Source organism: Priapulus caudatus, unplaced genomic scaffold (assembly GCF_000485595.1).
Source record: "Priapulus caudatus unplaced genomic scaffold, Priapulus_caudatus-5.0.1 Scaffold488, whole genome shotgun sequence".
Taxonomy (NCBI): Eukaryota; Metazoa; Priapulida; class Priapulimorpha; order Priapulimorphida; family Priapulidae; genus Priapulus; species Priapulus caudatus.
This window is the reverse complement of record NW_014577549.1, coordinates 87,235-114,380: the sequence shown is the minus strand read 5'-3', so window position 1 is coordinate 114,380 and position 27,146 is coordinate 87,235. Positions and strand designations below refer to the sequence as shown.

At 48.1% G+C, this 27,146-nt stretch overlaps 3 protein-coding genes and 1 long non-coding RNA gene across 4 annotated transcripts in view; 2 read left to right on the top strand and 2 right to left on the bottom strand.

Moving 5' to 3' along the window:
• Nucleotides 1–11,954, bottom strand: part of LOC106810934 (alpha-catulin-like) — a 44,448-nt gene extending 32,494 nt beyond the window's left edge. The window contains exon 1 of the mRNA XM_014814419.1: nucleotides 11,850–11,954. Coding sequence (XP_014669905.1) covers nucleotides 11,850–11,948 — 99 coding nt within the window. The 5' untranslated portion in view covers nucleotides 11,949–11,954. The remainder of the gene's footprint in view (nucleotides 1–11,849) is intronic.
• A 63-nt stretch (nucleotides 11,955–12,017) lies between these two features.
• LOC106810938 (immediate early response 3-interacting protein 1-like) lies at nucleotides 12,018–17,315 on the top strand. Its single transcript, XM_014814422.1, has 3 exons — nucleotides 12,018–12,135; nucleotides 14,248–14,346; nucleotides 17,227–17,315. The coding sequence occupies exons 1-3, from the start codon at nucleotides 12,045–12,047 to the stop codon at nucleotides 17,280–17,282; spliced, it is 246 nt and encodes an 81-aa protein (XP_014669908.1). The 5' UTR covers nucleotides 12,018–12,044; the 3' UTR covers nucleotides 17,283–17,315.
• An 84-nt stretch (nucleotides 17,316–17,399) lies between these two features.
• On the top strand, nucleotides 17,400–20,042 carry LOC106810937 (major facilitator superfamily domain-containing protein 1-like). Its single transcript, XM_014814421.1, has 2 exons — nucleotides 17,400–19,058; nucleotides 19,342–20,042. The coding sequence occupies exon 1, from the start codon at nucleotides 17,420–17,422 to the stop codon at nucleotides 19,037–19,039; it is 1,620 nt and encodes a 539-aa protein (XP_014669907.1). The 5' UTR covers nucleotides 17,400–17,419; the 3' UTR covers nucleotides 19,040–19,058; nucleotides 19,342–20,042.
• A 4,652-nt stretch (nucleotides 20,043–24,694) lies between these two features.
• LOC106810942 lies at nucleotides 24,695–27,084 on the bottom strand. Its single transcript, XR_001394081.1, has 3 exons — nucleotides 27,066–27,084; nucleotides 26,698–26,811; nucleotides 24,695–25,602 (listed from the first exon to the last, which is right to left on the bottom strand). It is a non-coding gene; the product is annotated as an uncharacterized LOC106810942 (long non-coding RNA).
• Between the last annotated feature and the right edge of the window lie 62 nt (nucleotides 27,085–27,146).

The window sequence follows — 27,146 nt, the reverse complement described above, 5'->3', positions numbered from 1 at the left end:
TTCTTCTATTTCTCTGACTTATTTCACACACCACTCACTCACTCACTCACTCACTCTCCACTCACTCATTCACTCATATCACTTCACTCACTCATCACTCACCCCACTTACTCGCTTGTCGCTCGTGCCTCAATCATCAATCTCATCAATCATCAATCGCCTCACTCAATTCACTCACCACTCATTCACTCATTTCCTTCTCTTTCTCTGCCTACTTCCCTTGTTATTTTTGTCTGCTCTGCATCACTTCATCCTTTGCCTTTACCCAGCTGTGCATGATCATACAGATACTGCGTCTTGCGAGAGTCACTGCTGAGATTGCATGTAGAAGTCACAGCGGTGCGGAATTACGCGAGTCGGAGTCATAATACTCCCTGATTTACTGTCGGGCCTCTCTGATTATGACATCTGAAGGAGTCCGTTGTGACTCCCTGAAAATTCTGCCTATAATAATAGGTTCGTTCCAGAGCATGGCTCGCCGGATTTAACGTATTTTTCAGCAAATGATCGAGAAAATTTTGGGCAGACGTGCAAACGATGAATCTTCAAAATATGCGTTATCTTAGTTTTGCTCTTTTAGTTTCGACTGCGGACTCCCTTATTTTGCTGCGGATTCCTCTTTTTGGAACCCTTGTTCAATAGTTAATTTCTACCCTTGAGAAGAGAGGTTTTTTGCTTGCTGCATCTGCTCCTCCTGCACCTGCCACCTCCCTGTTACCCTGCTGTTATTGTCATCCTACACACACTGGTTCTGGTGATGTCATTGTGAGATGCATGCAGAAGAGGTTTCACACTCGTCTAGAGCGTCGGTGGAATCTTGAACTCGAAGCCTCGGTTTATAGATCTCGTCACTGTCCCGGCGGGACTCGAAATGATTAACGTAAACAAGGATTCTCCGTTTAAACTCGGCAGCTCTCTGGCCAGTGCGTCGTTGCATGTGCGCGTGTCACCTCCACCCGACGCGTTGTACTGAAACTGTCTCACCCTGTTGTCACGTTGATGCGTATCCGACACCTAATTGTCACGTCTGTCAGCTGGTTAGCTTCTGGTTAGCTGTGGTTAGCTGTGTGTAGCTGTGTTAGCTACAGGTTGCTATGGTTAAGCTCTGCTTAGTCTGGTTAGCTATGGTTAGCTGTGGTTAGCCTGTGGTTAGCTGTGGTTAGCTCAGCGTTAGCTATGCGTTGACTTGCTTAGCTCTGGTTAGCTCTGGTTTTAGCTGTGGTTAGCTGATGGTTAGCTCTGGTTAGCTATGGTGTAGCTCTGTTTAGCTCTGCGTTAGCTCTGCGTTAGCTGTGTTAGCTCAGCGTTAGCTATGGTTAGCTCTGCTTAGCTTTGGTTAGCTATGGTTAGCTTGTGGTTAGTTGTGGTTAAGCTTGTCGTTAGCTGTGGTTAGCTCTGTCAACTGTGCTGCGTTAGACTGCTTAGCTGTGGTTAGCTCCTATGGTTAGCTGTCGGTTAGCTGGGTTTAGGCTGGTTAGCTATTGGTTAGCTTGTGGTTAGCTGTGGTTAGCTTTGCATTAGCTGTGGTTTAGCTCTGCTTAGCTATGGTTAGCTGTGCGTTAGCTCTGGTTAGGCTCTGGTTAGCTGGTTAGGCTGTGGTTAGCTATGGGTTAGTGTGGTTAGCTATGGGTTAGTTCTGGTAGCTGTGGTTAGCTCTGGTTAGCTCTGGTAGCTGTGGTTAGCTGTGGCTAGCTATGGTTAGGCTCTGCTTAGCTGTGGTTTAGCTTGGTTAGCCTCTGCGTATTAGCTGTGGTTGCTCTGGTTTACGCTGTGCGTTAGCGTGTGGTTAGCATGTGGGTTAGCTGTGGTTAGCTGTGGTTAGACTGTGGCTAGCTATTGCGTAGCTTGCCTTAGCTGTGTGTTAGCTCTGGTTAGCCTATGGTTAGCTTGTGGTTAGCTTATGTTACTCTGGTTAGCTCTGGTTAGCTTATGAGTTAGCTGTGGTTAGCTATGGTTAAGCTTGGTTAGCTGTGTTAGCTGCTGCGTTAGTGTGGTTAGCTCTGTTAGCTGTGGTCAGCCTGTGGGTTAGCTGTGGTGTAGCTCGTTTTCTGTCGTTCTATGCGTTTAGCTTCTGTTAGCACTGGTCAGCTGTGGTTAGCTCTGGTTAGCTCTTGGTTAGCTGTGGTCAGCTTCGTGGTTAGCTGTGGTTAGCTGTGGTTAGCTATGGTTAGCTCTTGCTTAGCAGGGTCAGCTGTGCCGTTAGCTTGTGGTTAGCTGTGGTTACTATGGTAGTCAGGTTTAGCTGTGGTTAGCTGTGCGTTAGCTGTGGTCTAGCTTGTGCGTCTGCTGTGGTTAGACCTGTGGTTAGCCTTGGCTAGCTGTGCGTTAGCTGTTGGTTAGCTGTTGCTTGCTGGGTTAGCTCTGGCTTAGTGTGCCGTTAGCTGTGCGTTAGCTCTGGTCAGCTGTGTTGCTATGGTTAGCTATGTTAGCTGTGGTTAGCTTGTGGTTAGCTGTGGTTTAGCTGTGGTTAGCCTGTGGTTAGCTCTGGTTGCTCTGTTAGCTCTGGTTAGCTGTGCGTTTAGCTGTGGTCGCTATGGTTAGCTGTGGATAGCTATGGTTAGCTTGGTTAGCTGTGTTGCAGCTGTGGTTAGCTCTGTCACGCTGTGCGTTAGACACTGTCAGCTCTGGTAGCACTGTCAGCTCTTGGTCAGCTCTGCTTTAGCACTGGTGTAGCACTGTCAGAACTCTGGTTTCGTATCGAGGTTCGTTGCTTCGGGGTGGCCGGATTGCGGGGCGCGCAGTGACGTGGGAGGGCCGCCGGGGCCTCCTTTTGTTGTTTTTTTTTTTTACAGCGGTCCTGCCAGCATAAGCCGCATGACTTTACAGACGTCGCTCTCGTGCTGAAGCGCCTAATGCGTTCCCGCCGAATCAGCGACGGGATTACCCCCCCGGACACGTCAAGCGAAGGATTTCGACGGGGGCAATAACATTGATGGATATGTTGATCTCGCGGGGCTTAGAAGCCAGCCGACAGCGGGACGGTACCGGAGGCTGTAGAGCCCCAGATGTGTATGTGGTGTGTGAGTGTGTGCGTAGCGTGTGTGGCGCTGCATGCGCTGCGTTGCGTGTGGTGTGCGTTGCGTTGTGTGTGTGGGCGTGTGCGTGTGCTGTGTGCGTGCCTGTGTGTCGGTGTCGTGGTGTGTGTAGTGCGTGCATTTGTTTCGTGCGCGATGTTCGTGCGTGGTGCGCGCGTTTTGTGTGTGCGTGTGTTGTATGTTTGCGCGGCACGCAGAGAGTTATCCATCTGAAAGGGCACGGCTGTATTATTAGACTCTTGATGTAAGATGGGGCTGTGAGTCTCGGCCCAGCGTGTTCGTTAATCACAGAATGGCGGCCAGCAGGGGTCGCACTTGCGGACCCACTGACTTGACAGCGTGTATCGATTCGGGGAGCGGGTTGTGCTCAGCGTCAGAGAAAACCTTTTTTAATTGTCGAGTGTGGGTATTAGCTTTGCATTCGGATTGATTGCTTCTCGGGCCCCCGGGGCGCGGGGCCCGCGGGGCGGGCCGCGCGCGCCGGGGCGCGCCGCGGCGCCGCGGCGCGGCCTCGGCGCCCCGCGGCCGCGGCGCCGGGCGCCCGGCGCGGGGGCCGGTGAGTAATGTGCTGTGCGCTCCGCAAACCCCCGTAGTTAACGCTCGCCCTTGCATCGATGGTGGCGGCGCTGTTGCGTATGATTTCACTCGGCGCCTGGGATTGTTATCGATATTCTCCCTCTGTCCCATGTAATGCGCGATACGCGACCGTGCCAAAACCGCCGTCATCAACGATGCTGAGATTCCGTTGAAGTTTCTTTATACACGCTGACTTGCTAAGTGTGTGTGGCATGCGTGCGTGCCAGGATGCTGCCCGACGTGTGTGCTGCCGCCGTGCTCGCGTGCGGACGCTGCCGCGTTGCGGTGCTGCGACCGCGCGGCACGCTGCGACGTGCGGACGCTGCGACGTGCCGGCGCTGCGACTTGCGCTCGCGTGCGGACGCTGCTGACGCGACGGATGCTGCGACGCCGCTCGCACGCAGGACGATGCAACTTGCGGGGGGGGGGAATGCTGCGACGTGCGGCAATGCTGCTTCGACGTGCGGAATGCTGCAACGTGCAGATAGCTGCCGACGGCTCGGCATTGCAGGACGCTGCAACGTGCGACTGCTGACCGCAGTGCGGCATGCTGCGACGTGCCGGATGCTGCCAACGTGCAGACGGCTGCGACGCCGCTCGCATGCAGACCATGCAACGTGCGGATGCTGCGCGTGCTGGATGCTGCGACGTGCGGATGCTGCGACGTGCGATGCTGCAAGTGCAGATGACGCGACTGCGCCTCGCTGCAGACGATTGCAACGTGCGGATGCTGCCGACGTGCTCGCGTGCTGGATGCTGCGACGCGCCGGACGCTGCGACGCGCGGACGCTGCGACGTGCGGATGCATGCCGACGTGCACTCGGTGCGGATGCTCCGACTGCGCGGACGCTGCCGACGCGGCGACGCTGCCGAGTGCGGACGCTGCGACGTGCGGATGCTGCGACGTGCGCGACGCTGCCGACTGCCGCGGCTGCTGCCGCGCGCATCGAGCACGCAGACGATGCAACTGGCGGCATGCTGCGATGTGCGGATGCTGCGAGTGGGATGCTGCGACGTGCGGATGCTGCGACGTGCTGGATGCTTTGCGACGCGGGACGACCTGCGACGTGCGGATGCTGCGCGGACGTGCGGCATGGCTGCCCCGACGTGCGCGATGCTGCGACGTAGCGGATGCCTGAACGTGCAGATGCTGCGACGCGTCGCATGCAGCAACGATGCAACCTCGCGGATTGCTGCGACCGTGCTCGCCGTGCGGATGCTGCGACGCGCAGGATGCTGCGACGCGCGGACGCCCTGCGATTGCCTCGCGTGCAGGACGCTCCGAGTGCCGGGCGCTGCGACGCGCGGACGCTGCGACGCGCGGACGCTGCCGTACGCGCGATGCTGCGACGTGCGGCACGCTGCCGACGCGCGGGACGCTGCAGTGCCGGATGTTGCGACGTGCGAGATGCTGCGACGCGCGCGATTGCTGCGACGCGCGTGAGCTGCTTACGCGCGGATGCTGGACGTCGGACGACTGCAACGTGCGGCGATGCGACGTGCGGATGCTGCGCACGCTGCGACGCCTGACACGCTGCCGGATGCTGCGAGCGCTCGACGCGCCCGCGATGCTGCGCACGTCGCGATGCTGCCGACGTTGCGGGGGGGGGGGGGGGGGGGGGGGGACGCTGACGAGTGCGGGACCGCTGCGAACGCGCGCGACGCATGCCGACGATGCGGACGCTTTGCGACGCGGCGGACGCTGCGACGCGCGGACGCCTGCGACGCGCCGGACGCTCGCGACCGTGGGCATGCTGTTTACGACGCGCGGACGCTGCGCGACGTGGGACGCTGCGACGTCCTGGAATGCTGCGACGGTGCGGACGATGCGACGTGCGGACGATGCGCCGCGCGGACGCTGCGACGTGCGGACCTGCCGACGCTGCGGACGCTGCCGACGCGCGGACGCTGCGAGCTGCTGCCTATCTGGATGTGCCGACGGACGGCATGGCTGCGACGCGCCGGATGCTGCGACGTGCGGACGCTGCGACGCTGCGACGCCTGCGACGTTGACGGCGCTGCGATCGTGCTCGCGTGCGGATGCTGCGAGTAGCGGACGGCTGCCGACGCGCCGGCATGCTGCCGACTGGTGCGGATGCTGCCGACGCGCGGACGCTGCCGGACGTGCTCGACGTGCGGGATGCTGCGACGTGCGGATGCTGGACGTGCTCGCGTGCGCGACGCTGCGCACGTGCGGACGCTGCGACGTGCGGCGCTGCGACTGTGCGGACGCCTTGCGACGTGCGCGACGCTGCAACGTGCGGTGCTGCGACTGTTGCGGTGCCTGCGACGTGGACTGCTGCGACGTGCGGACGCTGCCGACGCTGCGGACGCTGCGACGCTGCGGACGCTGCGACGCTGCGACGTGCGGACGCTGCGACGCGCGGACGCTGCGACGTGCGGGACGCTTGCGACGCCGGCGGACGCTGCGACGACTGCAACGTTACTCGCGTGCCGACGCTGCCGACGTAGCGGACGCTGCGACGCCCGCGGACGCTTGCGACGCGCGGACGCTTGCAGCGCTCGAACGTGCTCGCGTGCGGAACGCTGCGACGCGCGACGCCGTGCGACGCGCGGATGCGGCTGCGACGCTCAACGTGCCTCGCGTGGGACGCTGCGACGCGCGGCACGCTGCGACGCGGGACGCTGCGACGCTGCCCAAACGTGCTCGCCGTGGCGCGCGCATGCGACGCGCGGACGCTGCGACTGCTGCGGACGCTGCGACGCGCGCGACGCTGCGACGCTGCGCGACGCTGCGACGCGCGGACGCTGCGACGCGCGCGCTGCGAACGCCGCGACGCTGCGACGCGCGGACGCTGCGACGCGCGGACGCTGCGACGCGGCAGGCGACTGCGACGCGCCTGCGACGCTGCGACGCCGCGACGCATGCGAACGCGGCGCGACGCGTAGCGACGCGCGGACGCTGCGACGCCCCCCGGGACGCTGCGACGTGCGGACGCCTGCGCAGGGCTGCGCTGCGGAACGCTGCGACGCTGCCGACGTTGACGGATGCTGCGACTCCGCGGCGCTGCGACGTGCGGATGTTGCGACTGCGCGGACTGCTGCCGACGTGCGGACGCTGCGACGTACGGCCTGCGACGCGCGCGCGTTCGACGCGCGACGCTCTGGCGCACGCGCGCACGCTGCGACGTGCGGACGCTGCGCGCTGTGGGACGCTGCGACGTGCGGATGATTGTGACGCTGCGACGTTGCGGCGCTGCGACGTGCGGACGCTGCCGACGCGCGCCGACGGCTGCGACGTGCGACGCTGCGACGTCCCCGCGGAACGCTAGCGACGCGGCGGACGCTGCGAGTGCGGACGCTGCCGACTTGACGGGACGAGAAGTAGAGAGAATGAGAGAGATAGAGACAGAGAGAAGGGAGGCTGGGAAAGCATCCAACCAGCCGGTATTTTATTCCCCAATGCTCTGCATGGCTTCCCAGCAGTCCATCATTACTGATCAATAGATTGCCAGTGGCCGCAAAAAATATATTGGTCTTTTCTGCAAATGATTAGTACGTGAACATATCTCTGTACTAGGAGAGAAACGCTGAGAAAGAACTCCTACTACTGTACTAGTCGCCGCGCCTCGTCGCACGACCTACAAACAACATGGCAATTATGTGTGGGTTGAAGAAATCTGCGAACGACTCGACATTATAACAATCTGATAAAAGATGCCCCCCCCCTCTCTCTCTCTCTCTCTCTCTCTCTCTCTGTACAAGCTACTTATTGCCGTACGTGGGGTTTCCATTCACTGCCAATTCATTCATTATCCCTACAACGAAATTCGCTGCGACTGCTGCAGCCAGCCTGTGTGCACCAACATTTACAGCTGAACATTAATACTAGCTGGCAGCAGACACTAACCACGTTTATTTAGCCAAAAGGCAGTTGGCAAAATGGGACGCCCGCTAACCAATTTAAGAACACGTATTAAACTCGCAAGAAAATGCGTTTTAAAATATATATTTAGTGTAAGCATGGTTGCATTATTTTAAAAGCACTCGCAAAATGTTCTCAGTAAACGGCACGCAACGATGCTGAACAGATATAAACCTTCATCCCGATTTGTTTCATACAAACTGCCGCTTTGACTACATAATTCACGAGTTATTTACATGCTCATAGACGATGTCACTTAGCAACATGGAATTAATGATATACACAGTGACTCATGAAAACCGGCAGATCAACTCTCAATAACAAAACTCTTACTCCTTAGTGCTGACTTAGTACCTTTGTGAGTACTGGAGACTGCTAGTTAATAGAACACGTATAACTACAGAATGATTTCATGAAAATTGCTTGTTTTTATGAGCATACTCTGATGCAAACTCGACACCTTTCAATACTTACAGCTCAAGGGATTCACATAAATCTAGTTTATTGCTATTGGCTTACACATGAAGTGAAATGTAGTAATACAACTACTGCCCTCACAATAGTGAGCACATGCACGTAACCACAACTCCCCATCAAAAAACCTGATATAAACGTGTTCATCTAAATTAAAAACAAACAATTTGCATTGTTTGGTTAAAGTGATTACGTCACCGTAAACAGTAAACGTAAAAAAAATATGTCCACTTTTTTACAAAATGTAAGTGATTCTGTTCACTTTTTATGCTTAAACTGCTGCATTATACTATTTTTCTATTCTGTTCGACGTGAACAAACACTCGTGACTCATACATAGCCCATAGCAAGCATTCAATGTCAGGATCATAATAACAATCGCTGAGTTTTTTGGATTTTTACCTAGTTGAAAAACAATCGTATCAGGTAAGAATTTGAGTCCCGTTAGTACTTACTTTTAGTGTAAAAATAATTGCAACAAAAATTTTACAAATATACACCACAGAAAAATCGTGACGTAATCAATTTAACATAAGCCATGAATCACATCTGCACGCAAGGATAGCAAAACAAAGATTCTTCCCAATGACCTACTTTTTCCTGATAACACCCATTAGTTCGATAATGAGGAAAAATGTCAACTTGGCTCCACATCTGCCCATCTTCAGCCTCCGTACTACATGTATGATGTTTTCATTCCATCAATATCGACACTGAACCACCAACGTGGCAATATTTACCTCCGCCAGGGGCTTGGCGGAGGTTATGTTTTCACCGGCGTGTGTTTGAGTGTTGGTTTGTGTGTTTGTTAACATGCACGTTTCAGTTCACTTCCGCTAGGTGCGCTGGCTGTAGACTTACAAACACGCAACCACAGGCTAAAGGGCAACCACAATCCTCCCCCACCTGCACGCTCGCACTCAGCGAATATCTATCATATGGGGGATTACATTTTGGTCGTCATCCGGATCCAATTAATTAGTTAATTAATTAATTAATTAATAAAAATTTTCACAGTGACAGAATTCAGCTGCCTTGGCGGAGGTCTGTGCTCTCCGAGTGCTCTAATTGGCTATACAATGCTACCGAAAAGCCATACATACATAAGCAAAGGCAGATGGCTAGCTGTGCATTAATGTTGATTGTTATCGCGTAAAAGGTTGAAGGTGACAACAGGCCGAAATGAAATCACGTAAATCCCCCAGCTAGGCTGCGCGTATGATAAACTTCGGTTTTCAATAACGGTTCAATAATGACTAATTTACAGTACTTTCAGTATGATAAAGTTGCCCAGATATTTCTCGAATAGAAGGTAAAAGTGACTTCAGATTACACCAAGACCCCTATTAACGTCGTTTCTTTATAATGCCATTGAGAAAAAATGCCACTGTCACTGGGGTGTTGGCTATATTATAAGAACTAATCTATGTACTGGAATGCATGGGATAAAATTCAACAGTTTCGAAACATGGAATCAAAAATTTATCCTATAAATGATGTTTTTTAAATTGAAGCATTTCTCGCATCGTTTTGATTACTGCCGCCATTCCTTGCGAATATCGCAATAATGCCAGCTACGTTTGGATGGTTGGAGTTACATTTGGAGCTACGTTTGGCCAGCTACGATTGTACCTTTTGGAGCATTGATTTCGCAATAAACCCTTTAAAGCAGCTAATTAATAGAACACATTTTATCTTATTTGCTCATGTAAGTAGCCAGTGATCTACATAAAATACTGACTTAGTATACATTCAAAATAACTATTAAGATTACTGACTACATAGCCAGCCTACGGTATGGAACACACAAGGCCTACCCTACAGTGCAGGGTTAACGATTCACTCACCAACCCTTACACTGACTAGGCTGCAAGACTACCATCAATACAAAGTCCGACCATTCACTGGAACATCTACCTCAATAAAAACTCATGAACTACATATATACAAGAGCATATCCATTGAACCTGAATTGACTTATGGCCATTTCCATTTTTGCCAAAAGGTGGGCATGGCTCGAAAGTAGGTCGACTGGCGTGCTCCAAAATAGGACGCTCATACCTCTCTCATAGGAGTAACAACTGCATGCAATTTGAAACATGTGGGTCAAACGGTTCTTGAGTTATAGTTGACCGTAGCCAAATGTTGACGAATGGACGGACGTACGACACCCCATGGCAATAGCTCATCTTGACGATGTCAAGGCGAGCTAATAAGCACGAAATGTATTTACTACCAAAATCTTAATGTTTCTCTACTTTCTTTCGCCTATTATTGCCGATAATTCCCTGTAAATGCTGTGCAGATGCTGCTTTGCAACATACAAGTACACCACACGCAAGCCGCTATGCACAAACAACAAGAAGACTTTCAACTTTTCAAAGAAAATTAGGCAGACGGGCAACTGCATGAATAGATCTTCAAAATAAGCATATGCATTATTGTAAATATCTTTAGTTTTGAACTTCAGACTGCGGACTCCCTCATTTTGCTGCAAACTCCCTCTTTTTGAAGGCAGGGAGTTGGACTCCCTTGGAGTCCGCTGGACTCCCTTGTTCAAAAGTTAATTTCTACCCCTGTGTAGCTAGACACCAGCACCAAACCTCTGACACTGCTTCAGAACCAGAGATGTCTTGTGAATTCCTGCAGAAAACTCCCACTCTGCCAAATGGGAGGTTATCATCCGAAACACCCTGACCACGCTTCTCGATTGTTTTGGCCAATGAACGTAGTCGTGTGTGTGATGTCATGCCCACACGCATTATTCTAGCTTGGCTTTGCGGGCCTCAAAATGGAGCTCAGAGGCAGGTATCAGCTTAGCTCTAGTACTATAGCCCTTCGCTCTGCCGCAGGGCTATAGAACATTCTGTTGAATCCGGTCACTTTTTCTGCTCCCACGTGATTTCGTTTGAAATGCTCTCATGTACGCACGGGACGTCACCCGAAATGTAGACAAAATACATGGGCAGCTATGGTGCAGCCTATTACATTTCAGGTGATGTCACTCGCGTGCGCGAGAGCATTTCAAACGAAATCACAAGTAGTGCTAGCTAACACTTTGAGGAATAAATGCATAAATACATGGTGTAAAGTTGTAGAAAGTATTCAGAAAGATAGGTGAGAGGTCCATGTAGATAAATAAGTGCTAAAAGCCCGATCGTTTTGCGTTTTGTGAGCCATTTTTCGTGGGAGCAGTGAGAGCAGAAAAAGTGACCGGATTCAACATAGTTTGTTCTATAGCCCTGCGGCAGAGCGAAGGGCTATAGTACTAGAGCTAGCATCAGCTCACCCCAGCATGCAATGCGCCACCATTATTTGTGTATAAACATGCACGACCTCCAGTTTCAGGGTTCTCCAAGAGCACTTATAGCCTGGCGGCCTGCCAGGCTATCGTCGAGCCCCGCCATCCTAAAATGCACCCGTCACTCTAAATATAATAGCCGCCATGCTAAAAGCATGGTAAAATCCTTCGGCGATTTGCAACTAGGACCGTAAAGGCAGCACCCCCATGCTATAATGAAAAAGCTTGGATAACCCTGCGTTTACAATGTGGCGGAGTGGGAGTTTTGAGTGCATGTGTGTGTTGTAGGACTGTATGCAGTGATGGTATTGACACTAGTATTGGCATTGCTGCCAGCAACGCTAGCCTTAAGCTCTATACCTCATAAATAATAGTCTTCTAAAGTCCAAAGGACTATGTATAAGTATAACGAAGACGGCGAGACAAGTTTATCAAATCGACAGATCGACACTGCGGCCACACAGTCCGAAGTGAGCGTTCACACACTCCAGTCTCCATACCTCACTGTGTACAATGCTTAGCCGACGGCGATATTGCAATAAGAGTTTGCTATGGTTAACATAATGATTTCACTCACCTGTGTCACAAGGGGAACTAACGTCTGTTCGATTGATTTTGTCCGAATTTCAAAATGTGGCTTGTGTTGTTCCATTCCGTTGCCGTCTACCGTAGCCATCTTCGGTGTGTGGGTGACGTCACCTACTACCGACTGAAAACTGGCGCCATCTCTTATGGAAAAAACGAGTTATTCACGTAGAAGTCACATGATGACATGGCGTTCACTCTGTATTCCCTGTTTGAAGCGGCGCTTCTTTGTATAAATGCAGTTGCTGTACTCAATGAAGAGCGATTTTTGTCAAAAAGTAAGTCAGCTTATGTATCTATCATTGTATGTTACAGTAAGTTATTAAGGTATGGAAAATCCGAAGTAGTCGGTGAATACGTGGATGGGATTTTGCGTGCACTGACACGTCAGACTGTCGTAGTCTCGTACGTATGCCAGTACTCGGTAGTTAGCTCTACTCTAGTACTAGTACTAGTAGTAGTACTATAGCCCGCGTACAGTTGCCGCTGGCCAGTAGTCTGGCGGCCAAGGGCTAGCCCCCTCAGTCACAACACCCTCAACAACACCCTCAACAACATCCCTCTCCATTTTTAAGAGTGTACCCCCAAATTCACGAAAATTACATACCAACCAATGAACCATGCTCTCTATCCTTGTAGTTGTACCGTATTTAGAGGGAAGAGGCTAGAGCTAGGCCTAGTATTTACTGTGAATTTATTTAGAGACCGAGAGGTTACTGACGCTGATTCTGATAGGGTCTATGTCCCCCAGGGTACTGCCAGAACGTACCCTGGTACTAAATACTACTATCTAATATGCCGCACCGTACCTCGCCTAGTCCACTAACGAATCTAGGGAGTCGCCTACGCCTACTCCCTAACCCTAACTCTAACCCTAACCGTATCAGCTAGGTAGTTACCAGGGTACGTTCCGGTATACCGGACCGTACCCAGGGTACGTTCCGGCAGTACCCTGGGGGACATAGACCCTATCAGCGGCACTGACTGTATCGCCACAGGCCTGTGGCGAACAAGGGCTATATATATAGTACTAGAGTTGGTATTTACTATAAGATTATCTAGTGACCGAGGCAAGAGGTTACTGACTCTGTATCTAGTGACGTAGTGTAACTCATTCTCGACCCCTCCCCGCGTCGCATGACCTGATTAGTCTGTTGTTTTGTTTGCCTGCGTCTGGGGCTCATAGTGTCTATGTCCCCCAGGGTACTGCCGGAACGTACCGTGGGTACGGTCCGGTATACCGGAACGTAGATACAATAATGTAACCCAAACCCAGGATAGGGTTACATTATCCTGGCTTTGGGTTACATTATTGTATCTAACTGGAACCTACCCTGGTAACTATTTGATATGGTTAGGGTTAGGGAGTAGGCGTAGGTGACTCCCTAGACTCGTTAGTGGAGTAGGCGAGGTACGGCCCGGCATATTAGATAGTACCAGGGTACGTTCCGGTATACCGGACCGTACGCAGGGTACGTTCCGGCAGTACCCTGGGGGACATAGACCCTATCAGCGCGTCTGGATAAGTCGTCACACACACCAATACCTTCGACCTAGCATAACTGGATAGATTCCATTGTACAATGAACAGCGGTGAGTTATAGCTGGCTTGTGGCCAGTTATTTAAAGCCAGCAAGAGCAAATAGAGATACAGCCGATACTGCCATTAGTTGTTTATGTATACACTTAGTATAACAGTGTAATACTGCTCAGTGCTCTTGTCAGTGGTCTGGACAAAAGTCCCGAGGTATGATTTTGAATTTATTATCAATCATTATTCATAATATCTGAACAAATAGCTAATTAAGTAGGTTCTAGCCAGTAGCCTGACCAGGCAGGCTCTATACCAGTGTTTCACGTCCAAATGAAGGTCATATAATGAGAAGCGAGAAGGTATAACTTGTGACTAAGCACATCCTAGCTTTTAAAAAGCCTTACAAGTCATGGTTTTACTTTGATATGATAATGTAGCCTGCAAATGGTTAGGTTTTCTGCTTGCAGGGCTGTATGTGTAATATACATACAGAGTGGCTATATGCCCGGCAGCCGGCATATATCTGACGGCTGCCGGGCACGGTCTTCGATTTCCTAAATGCCCGGCAGTTTTTAATTTTCAGCGTTATCTCAAGTAAACAAGGGTTAGGGTTAGGAACTGCCGGGCATTTAGGAAATCGAAGACCGTGCCCGGCTGCCCGGCATATAGCCTCAGCGATTACATATGTATATGTGTGTATAACTAGCTACAATACACATTGTGTATTGTAATTTGTAGCTAGTTGTAGACATTATTTGGTACTACACCGCTTGTTTTAACTTCCTGCATGGTTTCTGCTGTCAGGCTGCAACTCGTTACCAAAGTTGCACAGTGTGATACATTTAATGTTTTTCAGTTGGATGGGGAGCTGACCAAAATAGAGGATTTGGAGAAGAAGTTGGAGTGAAAAGTCAGATAATTGATCTAATCCGTTCTGTGCGAACACTGATGAGAAGTAAGTTCATTTCACATCTAGTTCGGAAGGTGAACAGTAACCTCCCTTGTTACAAAACCAATTCGTTTCTGAGAATACGTACGTAATTCAAAAATTTTGCAGCTTGTGCCTTTGTTATGTGGAGAATTGCTGTGTTGATAAATACTTGACCTGTGTAGGACTGGTAACATCTATAATACAGTTGTATGCCAGACTTTGTGGTGTTCACTTGTTGTAAATACTGACTGGCCTTAGCAATATAATGTAAATATATACAGTAAAACTCGCATATAAGTCGACACTTTTGGGACCCGCATATTTGTGCCGACTTACGAAAATGACGACATACGCGTAAGTCATCATTTTGTCAACTTATATATAATGTAAGTCGACCAAATGACAACTTATGCGCGTATATATATCGTCATTTTGACAATTTACAAAGCCGGTATTTCGGCGACTTGGAGAGTGTCAAGCTGATGTTTCGCCAGGCTTTATATCTACATGAAATACTTTTGCGGCGCGACTGTTTCCACGCGAGCTGACAAAAAACACAATGCGTCCAAGCGAACAATGCGAATGAAACAATCGGTGCACACAGAAACAACTCATGTTGCGCGATCTACAGGCGATCGTCAGTTTGACCTAAGCGCATATCTGCGACAGCCAGCTCGCACATCCCCTAGAGGCTAGACCGTACACTGCGTCATCGGCATTTCTGATGACGACTTACAAATGGGAAATTACTGTTATTTGTATTACATGGGACCTGTCTTAGGGCGATGACTTGTACATAATGACGACTTATAAATGATGACTTGGGCGGGGCTATTCCAATTGATTTACTATGAGAGCGAATCGGGACTTTGACTTCCATGATGACTTATGCGAATTGACGAGTTAGACGATGGCGTCTTATGCGAGTTTTACTGTAATATATTATAGGTAGCCACTCTTGTAGAAGCACATATAAACCATCCGAGCAAAATGTAGCCAGGTTGCTTTATAGGTCATGTGGGGTCAACGTGATACATAAGTTTAAGATAACCAGGGTTTGAGCTGTCGGTCGCTAATTCGTCAAATGCGAATTCAAGTTGAATAATTTGGCAAAAAAAAAGTTATAAAAAAGCTGATTATAAAGCTAATTCGTGTGCCACCTGAATTCTACATGGCATCGCTACAAGTTCACTAACCCGACGCACGAGGTACACTGCATGTGTTCATTGTTTACTCGGTACCGAAACCTTTCCGGAAACAACTGAAGACGATCAAAGTGGCCTTCCCTTCACACACGACTACATACATAGTTAGTAGATATCGATATCCTGGAAGTGTGCGCACTGTATGAAAACACTAATTCCAGCGCGATTGAATTTGATTTCAGAGAGGCGTTTCCTTGTCCTTTCCTGCCCTAACTAAGTTGAGCCTAATTTGGGTAAACATTTTCAGACCAAATTTTTTTTGTCCAGCTTAAAAACCCTGGATAATTATACAGTTGTGCAACTAAATAATGGTGTGTACTATATACAGGGAGTGAAATTAACGCGAGTCCGGAGTCAAATACACAGACCTGATTTGCTGTCGTACTCCCTGATTTGACATATATGCAGGAGTCCGTGTGACTCCCTGAAAAATGAAAATTCTGCTATATTAACTAGTTCGTTCCAGTGCACGGCCTCGCGGAATTGCCATATTTTTTCAGCAAATGTCCAAAGAAAAATGGCAGACGTGCAACCGCATCAAAATAAGCACATGTATGCGTTATTGTTAATATCTTTAGTTTTGAACTTCAGACTGCAGACTCCCTCATTTTGCTGTGGACTCCCTCTTTTTGAGGGCAGGGAGTCCGTTGGACTCCCTTGTTCAAAAGTCATATATATATATATATATATATGTGAAGGGTGCAAAATTCAACTTCATGTGTGGTAGTCTACGACAAGCACATATATATAAGCAACAAACATGGGTCGTCCATGTTATTGATCAATGTGTGTGATAAAAATACTATGTTTAAGTATATTTGACAATCGGTGGTTGAATTTATTTAAAATCATGTTATAACAACATTCAGGGAAGCGAAATAATTTAAATGATCAGTTTATTTATCCGTGTTTACTGTTATTAAAATACTGGCAGTGCTAGGTTTAGTTGACGCTGACAGGAAGGTAGTCCACCAGACTAGTTGTTACTGAATTCTACTCATCCATGGGTAAGCCTGGTAGTTTTGGACTAACGGACTACCGTCAACTTGAACTCATGTATATATTTAGACCCACGCATGCGCTCACGCACGCACGCACGCGCTCACGCACGCACGCACACACGCACGCATGCGCTCACGCACGCACGCACGCGCTCACGCACGCACGCACGCGCTCACACATGCATGCACACAAACAACTAGACACTGTTTGCTGTCCCCCGACCCATGATTTTTTTAGTGTGTAGGTAGGTAGGTTTTCTTCTTTTTTTGTGGCATAATAGTTATTTTAAGTCTGTCCTCATGTTTGCCACACATGCTTTGTGTTTCAGTCTTAACTATGAGGAATGTAAAAAAAAATGGAACCCAAAATGTAAAAAAAAACTTTTGGGTCTCGGCTATTTTCGTCGGTCGGTCGGAGGACAGCAAACATATAATTTTTTAAGGATGGCCTAAGCATACAATTCCTAATCCCTAGCCACTTGTTATTGGGACAGGTAAATATCCAGTTAAGTATCTGTAATGTATTATCTAGTTTACATTAGATGTACATGTACATTACACAGTGTCAGAGGATTGGGGGCATGAAATCGAATAGTTACATATGTTTGTTTTTGCTCGGTTCGGTTGTTTATTTGACATGTCAGGTTTTTGTCATGATTGGTTCATGTGTGTAACAACCTTCTTTCGACATTTTACAGTTCCGCTGATCTTCTTCAACGCGCTCACCATATCCCTGCTGCTGGTGCTTGGATAACTGTAACTTATAACCTTGGCTCAACGCACGTGCATATTGCTTACATCCAACGAGAGATATCGACAGAAGGTGTAAAGTACAACATACCGTCTCGTCGTCGTCCTCTGCCTACGTCGGTCTAGGAGTACCTTCTCGCAATGCCTGAGACCGAACCGCTGCTAGTGTCCTCGCCGAGTCGTGACTATGGTAGCGACGGCGGCGCGTCGCCGAACAAGCGTCGCGTGTCGGCGGTGCGCTCCGTCGACCCGTCTCAGCTGGAGATCCCGGGATGCGGCGGAACGCTGTGCTGCCACCCGGGTCGCTGGATGCACCGCTTCATCATGCTCGTGCTCATGTGTCTGCTCGGCTTCGGAAGCTACTTCTGCTACGACAACCCGTCCGCGCTACAGGACGACATGAAGCGAGACCTGCGGGTGAGCACGAGCGAGTTCATGTCGCTCTACTCGTGGTACTCCTGGCCCAACGTCGTGCTCTGCTTCTTCGGCGGCTTCATGCTCGACAGCGTGTTCGGCATCCGCGTCGGCACCGTCGTCTTTGCGCTCTTCGTTCTCTTCGGCCAGCTCGTCTTTGCGCTCGGGGCGTTCCTCGACAAGTTCTGGCTCATGCAGGCCGGCCGGTTTCTGTTCGGCACGGGCGGCGAGTCGCTCGCGGTCGCGCAGAACACGTACGCCGTCACCTGGTTCAAGGGCAAGGAGCTGAACATGGTGTTCGGGTTGCAGCTGAGCATCGCCCGAGTCGGCAGCACGGCCAACATGAACCTGATGGGTCCCGTCTACGACCTCGTGGGGCGCGTGTTCGACCTTGACGGGTACGAGCAGCTCGGCATCGCATTGTTCTTCGCCGCCGCGACGTGTGTGATGACGCTCATCTGCGCGCTCCTGCTTGGCTTCTTTGATCACCGTGCCAACCGCATCCTCCGGCTGGACGAGGGGAAGACGGCCGAGGCGATACACATCACCGACGTGAAGGACTTTGGGCTCGCGTTCTGGATGCTCTGCATCATCTGCGTCAGCTTCTACGTCGCCATTTTCCCCTTCATCGGACTCGGCGTGATGTTCTTCGAGAGCAAGTTTGGCTTCACGAAGAGCAACGCGCTCGCGGTGAACGGCATCGTGTACATCATCTCTGCCGTCGCGTCGCCGCTTCTCGGCTTCATGGTCGACCGCGTCGGCCGCAACATCACGTGGGTGATCATCGCCATCGTCGTGACGATGGGTTGTCACGCGACGATGGCGTTCACGTTCCTCAACCCGTTCATCGCGATGAGCGTCATGGGTATCTCGTACTCGCTGCTCGCGAGCGCGCTCTGGCCGACGGTCGCGTACGTCATCGCCGACCACCAGCTCGGCACGGCGTACGGCATCATGCAGGCGATTCAGAACCTCGGTCTCGCCGTCATCGCGCTCGTCTGCGGCTCGGTCGTCGACAACAACGGCTACCTCATCCTCGAGGTGTTCTTCCTCGGCTGGCTCGCGCTCGCTCTCGTCGCCGCGGTGCTGCTCTACCTGATCGACTCGGGCCGCGGGCTCAACCTGAACCTATCGGCGACGGGGCGAGCGCAGATGGTGGAGGAGTTGGAGCGGGAGGAGCGTGCGAAGGAGGAGGCGCTCGGCGACTACGCGCAGACAGCCGACCTACTGCGGCCGCGCAGCAACTTCTACTTCCGCAACCGCTACCTGTCGCGGCTCGGCGCCAAGCTGCCTGAGCACTACAACATCTACACGTCGGCACTCGTGCGACGCAGCCTGCTGCAGTGAGCGAACGCGTGGACGTGGCCATCCTTAAAAAATTATATGTTTGCTGTCCTCCGACCGACCCACGAAAATAGCCGCGACCCAAAAGTTTTTTTTGACATTTTGGGTTCGATATTTTTTTTTCCCCCATTTTTTGTGTGTACATTTTTCATAGTTAAGACTGAAACACAAAGCATGTGTGGCAAACATGAGGACAGACTTAAAATAACTATTATGCCTCACAAAAAAATGACCCACCTACCTACCCACTAAAAAAATCATGGGTAGGGGGACAGCAAACATAGAATTTTTTAAGGATGGCCCAGGCGCACGTGTAGCCGGCGTCGGTGAGGGCAGGCGTAGCTCTAACTGCAATTTTACAATAGGTGTAGCTGTAGCTGCTACTGCTAGATGTGGACATTGAGGGTGGTAGGTACAACTAGCCCCCAAGAATTAGATCTAAAACGTTTGTATTTTTGCATTTTCAAACCCAAGATTTTTGTTTGTTATCTAGAAAGCACCTAACAATGGCACATGGTTTCTTTGCTTATTTTGTTGCATTAGTAAACCTGTCAATATTGAATAGCAATGCAGGTCTGAATGCTTGTGATTTTGCCCAAAAACATTGTGCTGTAAGTTGTCACATTATTTTTGTATACGACTTGATTGACTGACCAATGAAATGGGACATAATTATATATTGCTGGGATGTCAAAGGGATTTTTTATGCAGCAGAAGACAGTATGAGAGATACAAGAAAAAGTAATAGTAAACCCATTCGTTAAGAGTGTAAAAGCAAGAAACCATATTAGAATTATCTTTACGACTCGTTTGTCTACGATTCGACCAGTGTCCTTGTTTGATCTTGATAGTTTCGTGTAAAAACGGACTATTGTAATGCATGCATATATATAGCGTTTAACAATTTCACGAGGTTGACATTTTATTACGGATCTGTCTTTAGTTATCACTGATCAATATTCTCACATGAAAAAAATGACTAAAATAAATGTTGGAATGTACTTTTGACCATTTTATCATAGTGTGTGTGAGGGGGCGCCACCAATAAGTAGGTGCATTACACACACTCCAATTCTGTCACAAAATCTCAGTGGAGTGCTTGTTATACATGGACACCCTAAAAACTATAGAAGAATAGTGATTAGGATTCCCAATACGATACCTGTACACGTTTATTTTTCCACTTCCAATACAACACATCTGCGATGATAACTTGGCCCGCGGTAAGACGCAAAAATACAAATTGGTTTTACGAGCCGATGGGCCACCAAAAGAAAACAAAGTTTGTACTCTGATGTGAGCAGCATGACCCCCTCCCACAGTCGCAGTCTCACACGGTTTGTTTTGACTCGTCTCACAATGACAGACCAGCGCAACTCGTCCGTCCTAAAAGTACGTCCAGAGACACAGGGCGGAAGATGGCACACTGAACTAGCATACATATTTTTAGAACTGTTCTAGTATCGAATAAGTAACGTCCATATAAGGTTGCCTTTCCTTGCTGACGTTATAGCCACTTGACAGATATCATCAGCCCCCGTTTTTGAAGCCTGGATAAATATCTGCCGCGTGAGTAACTTGTTGTGCACATTATTTCAGAGTCATTCAAGTCTCATAAACTGAACTAACTGACCAGTACAGTATTTACGGTCGTGCAATCTTCCAGGGGAAATGTGCATATTACAATATAACCCAAAATTTGCTCTTGGTATAATTTTTGGCTAACAAGTAATGCAGTGATTGATTTGCCAATAGATGTCAGTCAATTTATGTAACCAAAATTTTACCTAAATCGAACACCACCCATTTCGAATTATTTGACTTTGTTGCATGAGGATGCGTTTTCACACCATCACCACGACCTGATCTGTTGTTCAACGGAATGGTTAGCATGAAACGCTTTTTGGCAACGATATCTATATTTACATCATTCTACTCTTTGCTCTCTCTAAAAAATAGGTACAAAATAGTATCCGCGATCGCATTAGTAAATATCTCTCACATGTACGCAGACATGCACATGGCACAATTGAAGTTTGACTCTTAAAAATGTGTAAATCATTTATAATTTAGCGAACACTAAATGTCAGTAAACTTGACACCATCATCACCTCGTCACGTTGGCGAGCAATAAAATGTGTACATACGTTCACCGGTCTGTCGGCTTGCTTTGTCAGACGTCCTTTTTTATCGAAATGCATACTATAACTACAAATCAACGCATACTAAATTGTTAGTTTATATTTATATGTGTATTACAACAGTTGAGCAATTTCATCCATAATTTGGAAATCAGATACTTTTCGTAATACAATTTGCCTCCAAGTGTATACATCCCTTTTATAATTGTAATCACATATTTACATGTCCTGATAACAACCTTCTTAGTACTTACATGATCATAAATGGTAACAAATTAAATTCATGCAGTACCTGCCCCCTGCATGAACCTAAATATTACTGATACATTTATGTTGCCAAATTTTGGAACCTTTTAACCGATTTCAAACTACCTATAATGATAACAAAAAGGCGCTACATATGCGCAAGTATGAAAACGTCCTGCATGTATTCAATAATCGTTTTAAACCCCATAATGAAGTTACACTACTTTCAGTTGTTAATCAGGCTTCATTGGCTCAACACGGCTTTGGGTATCACAGTATCCCAACATCATCTCACCACCAGTTTCATAACAAGGATCTAATAAAATTTACAGTGGCTTTTTATATGATATTGACCACGGGCACTTGGGACAGTCAGTAAAAACTGAAAATAATACGAACGCATATTCACAAATACTACCCCTCAATTACACTTCCACTGTTGTGTCACTGTATATAAACTTGCTTTCACAAAAGCTAATGCAGAATTAGCCGCTCCCGCACTCGCCGCTGCGAGTGTGCTGTGTCGCCATTATAATGATATAATATATAGAGTATATATCTCTACTCTATATATTATATCATTATAATAGCGACACAGCACACTCGCAGCGGCGAGTGCGGGAGCGGTTAATTCTGCATTAGTTCCTGACTCTGTCCCAAGTGCCTGTGATATTGACAGAGTCACAGGTTATAATATCAGGCATGGTAAACTAAACCTTTTATCATACTCTTCAAAAAATGCCACAACTCGATGTAACCACAATCAGATCTAGAGCGAACGAACAATACATAGTCGCACTATGTCACTCGCTAACTTGCTATGAAAAAATTTACATGTATATATAATATATGTCGCAGTTGGACTTATTATTCACTTGGGAGAGTACCAGGTGTCACTGATGTGGGGAGAGTGTTGTTTGTGTGGTGCGTCCTGGGACGCGCGAGTTTTAGAGTGTCTGGAAGAGCATTTTTTTTCGTATCTGTTCTATTCTGATATTTTGATAATTTGGGTCGGAAGAATAAACAGGCTAACCACCCTACCCTTTGGACACCACCTCTACCTCAATTTTTTGCTTGTCGTGGAGCTTTACTTCAAGGGTTGGATCCAGACTACGACAAATTGGTGCAGTCGACAGGATATACGATCAACGCAGGAGTGATACCAGAATACCAGAATTAAGTTTGTAATGGCAGCTCACCAAGACACAAACCCAATTAGAGTTGAGGATAGAGCCATGCAAGCCTATAACACTACAGGCTCAATAGTGAAGGTTCCATCTACCCAACTGCCATTGTGCAGATGCTACAAGCTAGGGAACACTATCAAAATCTGGGTTCTTACACCAGGAGGACAGTTTAAAGTTTTTGGGAAAGAGATAAAGAAAATACCCATACCACCTTTTCGGTTCTTCCCTCTGGAGCCAGTTATGTGTGCAGGTCTCCTGGGTCCAAGGTTTGCAATGTACTTGCTGGCCACAAGATCTGGAGGAGAAGTGGCGAAAAGGGCACTGACTCTATTCAAGCAGGATGGTATGGACAGACATTCCTCTGCAATACAGCCTATCGTGAGTGGCTTTCATACATGGACAGGAGGTGAAGTGGAGGGAGTTCCAGAAAAGAGTTGATGTGGACAGAGAAGAGTCACATAGAGCTCTATATCTTCCCGAGATCAAAAGAATCAGTGAGGAGGGCAATAGAGCTAAAGGCAACGAACTCCCAATTGTCGGAAGCCTTGGACTTTGGATCAGCCGCAAAGCAGCACGCTGCATCAGTGTACATACTTAGAGACAATGTAATTAGTCTCGGAAGACTCACAACAGAAGGGAAAAGAGAGACAATAAAGACGAACTTCATGATTGAGTTGGAAGAGGAAACAGATAAAGTGGTGATTGAGAATGTTATGAGTCTACTGTTAAAGCTCAGAGAAAGAGTTCTACAATCAGGTGTGCCTTTCTCTGAAGGGATTATGTGAAGCAGACATGTTCCCTCCCATGTCACAAAGCCAGGAACAAGTTCATTACAGTGCTAATACCAAAAACCGATACCAGGTGTGGACACCAGGTGTCACTGATGTAGAGTGTTGTTTTGTGGTGCGTCCTGGGACACGCGAGTTTTAGAGTGTCAAGAAAAGCGGGTTTTTTCGGTATCTGTTCTACTCTGATATTTTGATAATTTGGGTCGGTAGAATAAACGGGCTAACCACCCTATTTCGATTTTTTGCTTGTCGTGGATCCTTACTTCAAGGGTTAGATTCACACTACGACATATATATATATATATGCATTAATAATCACCTTTTGGTACTTGTCACTGGTACCTATATAATTTCAAATCATTAATATATATTCTCAAGTAATTTGTGCAAAGAGGCCATTATACAGTACGACCTATAACATTCCATCGCTCCCAAAAAGTATCATACTGTACAGGAAATTACAAACTCTAAACTGAGATTTACAAGCATATACACTTTCCAAATTGTTCCTCATCCAGAATTCCTTCCTTTATCGAAAACAGGAGATCGATAAAATTCAACCCCGACTTCTTTTATACATTTTTACAAACATTTACAGTATGTTATACAGTAAAACTCGCATAAGTCGTCATCGTCTAACTCGTCAATTCGCATAAGTCGTCATGGAAGTCAAAGTCCCGATTTTCTCTCACAGTAAATCCATTGGAATAGCCCTGCCTAAGTTATCATTTATAAGCTGTAATTATGTGCAAGTCTTCGCCCTCAGACAGGTCCCATGTAATACAAACAACAGTAATTTCCCATCTGTAAGTCGTCATCAGAAATGCCGATGGCGCGCGCGCAGTGTACGGTCTAGGGGACGCACGAGCTGGCTGTCGCAGATGATTTCACATTATGCAGGAGTCCGTGCGACTCCCTGAAAATTCTGCTATAATAACTAGTTCGTTCCAGAGCACGGCCTCGCGGAATTACTGAATTACTGTATTTTTTCAGCAAGTGTTCCAAGAAAATTTGGCAGACGTGTGCCGCAAATGTCCTGCAATGTCCAAATGTGTAATCAACAGCGGGTGTTACAGATAGCCAGCGTGTGCCGCGCTTGCCGCTAGTGTGTACAATGTACGTGCGTTATGGCCAGCAGCGGTGTCGATTGATGTACGGACCCGATTGTTTCATGTCTGCCATGTATGTGGCGCGAACTGACGTCGTGTGTGGAGCACGTTTATGACTGCGTAGGGGTGACGGACGCCGGGGAAGGGAGCCCTACATATAAGTCGACAAAATGACGACTTTCGCGTATGTCACCACTTTCGTAAGTCGGCACAAATATGCTGGTCCCAAAAGTGTCGACTTATGCGAGTTTTACCGTAATACCCCCTCACACACGATCTACCTTCTACCCTCATTCATAGTACAATCAGGAGTGTATAATATAGATATCTCTACCTATATTATACACGCCTGATAGTGTTTACTATGTTGGGAGGTGGGGCAGGTGTGAGTCACTGTGCGTCCTAATTGTTTACACATGAAAGTCAGACACAGAAATAGACAGACTCCTGCACAACAAACACGTGGGTGTGTCTTCCAGGTGGTAATGCTTGGTCAGGGACAGAAATGAAATAGTGACAATGGATTCTTGAGACGAGAGATTCTTGGATTCTATCTATTGCATCAGTTGTTGATGTTAGATTTTTGACATTAAGTGGGCAATGGTGATGACAGACTCCACAATGGCCATTAGTAATGACAGTGTGACACACACATCTCATTGGATATTGATAATGGATTTGTGACACACAGACAACATTGAGCATTGATAATGGCAATGTGACATACAGACACCACATCGAAGACTGGTACTGGATTTGTGACACACAAACACCCCATCAAAGATTGGTAATGGATTTGTCACACAAACACCATGTTGGGTATTGATAATGTATTTGTGACATAGTGACACAACATCAGGTGTTGACAATGACATTGTGACACACTGATATCACACTGTGGAGGTAGAGACCATCATGTGGTCATTGTGGTGATGATAGGTTTGACATCTGTTAGTGTGCTGTCCATGTCAGCGTCTGACTGCTCAGCCTCCGATGACCCGAGTGAAGCCATGCTGTTGTTGATGTTGTCGTCCTGGACACCGGATGGCATGGCGATGACTGAGTAAACTGCTATATCATCACCATCCATTATTCCTGCAGCAACCAACAGAGAAACATTTAATAGATCCGGTAATGAAAATGAACAAAATCCACAAGATTGCGCATTCTCACATTTCATCTTAGTGTTTCACGAGCTTTATTGAGAGCCATGAAGAATGAAGGCAACATTGCCTGACGTAAGATTGAGTAATAGCTCATGAGTGCATGGGTAAGCACATCATGTAGGAGTTTAATATTGGTGGAGGAACCGAGAAGAGTGAGAATGTATGGGTTAGATATACAGGGCGCAAAATTAGCACCGGTCCACCGACACATGCTGGAAAATTATTTGGAGGGCCGGTAACATTGGCAAAACACCGACCCTCCGAGCCGTTGGTTTCAGCCGTGTTAGCGAGCGCCTACATTTATATTTATAGCATTAATGAGCAAACAGCCGACAATACTGTTTTACCTGAAGGATATCACGCCATAATTTATCAACATTTTACAAATTTAAAATCGAGAATGCAAGCGTGAACATGACATTGATTTTACAAACAAAATTTGTGAGGCCTGGTAAAAAAATCTGAATTTCGTGCCCTGGATACAACAGAAAAATAACAGCAAATTACTTTCATACAGGAATGAAATGACAGAGGATAACAAGAAAAATCAACTAGTGACTGCATGAAATCAACGAGCATGCATGAGCGTGCCAAGCATAACACAATTATAGTCAGAGATGCCAACACATATTTGAAGCAATCTGTAGTTTCTGGCCATCAAATTAGCTACGTGACCCGAGTTTGCTAGGGGGGTCCGGCATGCCCCCCGGAAAATTTTTTGACTCTGAGATGCAATTTTCTGCATTCTGGAGGTAAAAAATGACAATAAATTGACAAAAAATGACAATAATTGACAAAAATTTTTTTTTTTAGATTACAGTGAAATTCGTAGTTTGATACAAACTGGTCGTAGTGGTGCAAAAGAAATAGAAATTCGTATAAAATACGGATAAATCGCAGTGGTTGGCACCTCTGTATAGTCAACCAGACACCAGCCTTCCCTCAACAAAACTCGGTAATGCAGAAACCAGCCTTCTCGCAATAAAACTATCAACAGCACTATGAGCGGAACGGCATTTCATACCTGGTGTCCCTGCGCCCACTGATCCCTTGCTTTGGTGCGTCTTGATGTGTTTCGATAAGTGATCGCTCCTCATGAATCTTTTTGCGCACTCGGAACACGTAAAACGTTTCTCGCCTGTCGGGAAAACAATGCCACACGCAGATGTACAGAACACACCTAGCTACAAGCACACCTAGAACACACACGGCTACGAGCCAGCGCAAGAAACTCCCATTTCTTCAGCGATCTCACACCGCGGCTCGACGGCATGTGAATATGCTACCTTGCTAACTCGGTGATTACACAAGCGAATCAGGATGGCATTCCCTCACCCAATTGTGCGACTACCAGCTTGCCGACAGAGGGTCATCACGCCGCGTGGTTAATACCTGTGTGTGTACATCGATGTGTATTCCCTTTTCAGGTGACATTTCTCTTCCGTTTCTTTTTCTAGCCACAACACTTTAAGG